This window comes from Sphaeroforma arctica, assembly GCF_001186125.1.
Source record: "Sphaeroforma arctica JP610 unplaced genomic scaffold supercont1.704, whole genome shotgun sequence".
Lineage (NCBI taxonomy): Eukaryota > Ichthyosporea > Ichthyophonida > Sphaeroforma > Sphaeroforma arctica.
Genome location: NW_014039854.1, coordinates 46,939 through 48,607, shown reverse-complemented (window position 1 = coordinate 48,607; position 1,669 = coordinate 46,939). Strand labels below are relative to the sequence as shown.

At 38.0% G+C, this 1,669-nt stretch overlaps 1 protein-coding gene across 1 annotated transcript; it reads right to left on the bottom strand.

Annotated features, from left to right (window-relative positions):
- Window positions 1–236: 236 nt before the first annotated feature.
- SARC_08143 (hypothetical protein) lies at window positions 237–1,408 on the bottom strand. Its single transcript, XM_014297894.1, has one exon. The coding sequence runs from the start codon at window positions 1,242–1,244 to the stop codon at window positions 243–245; it is 1,002 nt and encodes a 333-aa protein (XP_014153369.1). The 5' UTR covers window positions 1,245–1,408; the 3' UTR covers window positions 237–242.
- Window positions 1,409–1,669: the final 261 nt, after the last annotated feature.

Sequence of the window (1,669 nt, the reverse complement as noted above, 5' to 3'; positions counted from 1 at the left end):
ATATATATATAACACACATATATATATATATATATAACACACACACACACATATATATATATATATATATATATATATATTTATGTATTTATATATATATATAAACATTATATATAAATACATTGTATATAAATATATTTTATATATAAATATATAGTATATATAAATATATATTATATTTAAATAGATATATGTGTGTGTTCGCGCGTGTGTGTGTGTGTGTGTGTGTGTGTGTGTAAAAATCACATACATCCTCCAGAAGCTATAGTTTCATTCCAAGACACAACCGCAATTGACCCACCTTCGTACTCTGGGTTGAGGAAAACGGTTCCTGGCAGATCGCGATACATAATTGCATTATGGAAATATAATGGATTGTTCAGTACGACGTCCCTTCCCTCTACTATTTTAGTCAATAATATCTCTGCCATGGGCTCCATGATACCCAACCCTGGATACAGTTGACCTGGTAATGCATTGTGAAGGTGTCCGTCTAGCTCCTTTGTAACATTCTGCAGTAGCAGCCATTCAACATACAAAAAGTTTACGTCTGCTTCCTCAAGCTTATGCAAAAACTCATATGTCTCTCTGTGCGTTGACCGTGGTAGTATCAAATCCCCGTCACGTTCTACACCGGCGGTAGCCATTCTCATCGCATGTGATTTCTGCAAATCGAATTTCAAGCGTATAGCAGCTTCCACAATGGGCGGTATGTCGTTTGGTGGCTTCTCAGCCGGGTCATCGTACTGCGATGTACTCGTGTAGTTATCATGGGTTAGGTGGTATGGCATGATGTTATTCTTGGCACTTGGCTTCACCGCAAGAGGGTCTTTGCAGTCCAATAGCACACCGTTCTTCCCAGGTACCTTGACCCCAAGATCATATATCCGAAATTTATCTACGGTCATCCCAGATAAATCAAAATCCAGTACACAATCTTTGAATCCCTTCTTACGTAGTATATCAAGCACGCCCTTGTCCTCCATCCACTTGGCTACATCCTTTTCACTGAATTTATCCAAAAATAGCTCTCTCCCGGTCTTGCCTGGGATGAGATCATCCTCGGTGATCGAAAAGTCGAATGTAAATGCGTCACTATCTAAAGTAGTAACTGAGGCGGCTTGAGCCAACTCTGTGAGGGTTTGCATACCCTCCCGTATTGTAGCAGTTACCTTTTTCAGCGAACCACGCGGAGACCAAGATGAATCCTTCTCCTCATGTACCGTTTTACCTACACGTTTCATTGCGCTATTGTGTTGATATGTATATTGTATATGATTAAAATATGGTGCAAACTAGATAGTATAGAGCTTACTTGGTGATAAGAACACCTTCTTGTTCGTTGTTTTGCGAGTTTCTAAAGAAGCTAAAATGAGAATTGATGCAACGACGTAAGGCATTAAATAGAGAGTATAACTCGATTTAACTTTAGATTTATGTGAACTCCCTTAGCGGCGATTTTGTTTTTTTTTGTTTTTATTTATTTATTTTTATATTATATGCGGGTGGGTCTGGAAGACGAAGTATGAGTATTTATCCCTCAATGTGATTTAAATACGTGATATCGCTTTCACGCGAAAGCAAATGTCTCTCAAAAAAGGCAATAAAAAAGGCGTCCGGTAATCATCATATTGAGCCATAGTTCTATTTTGATTGGCTATGATCTATA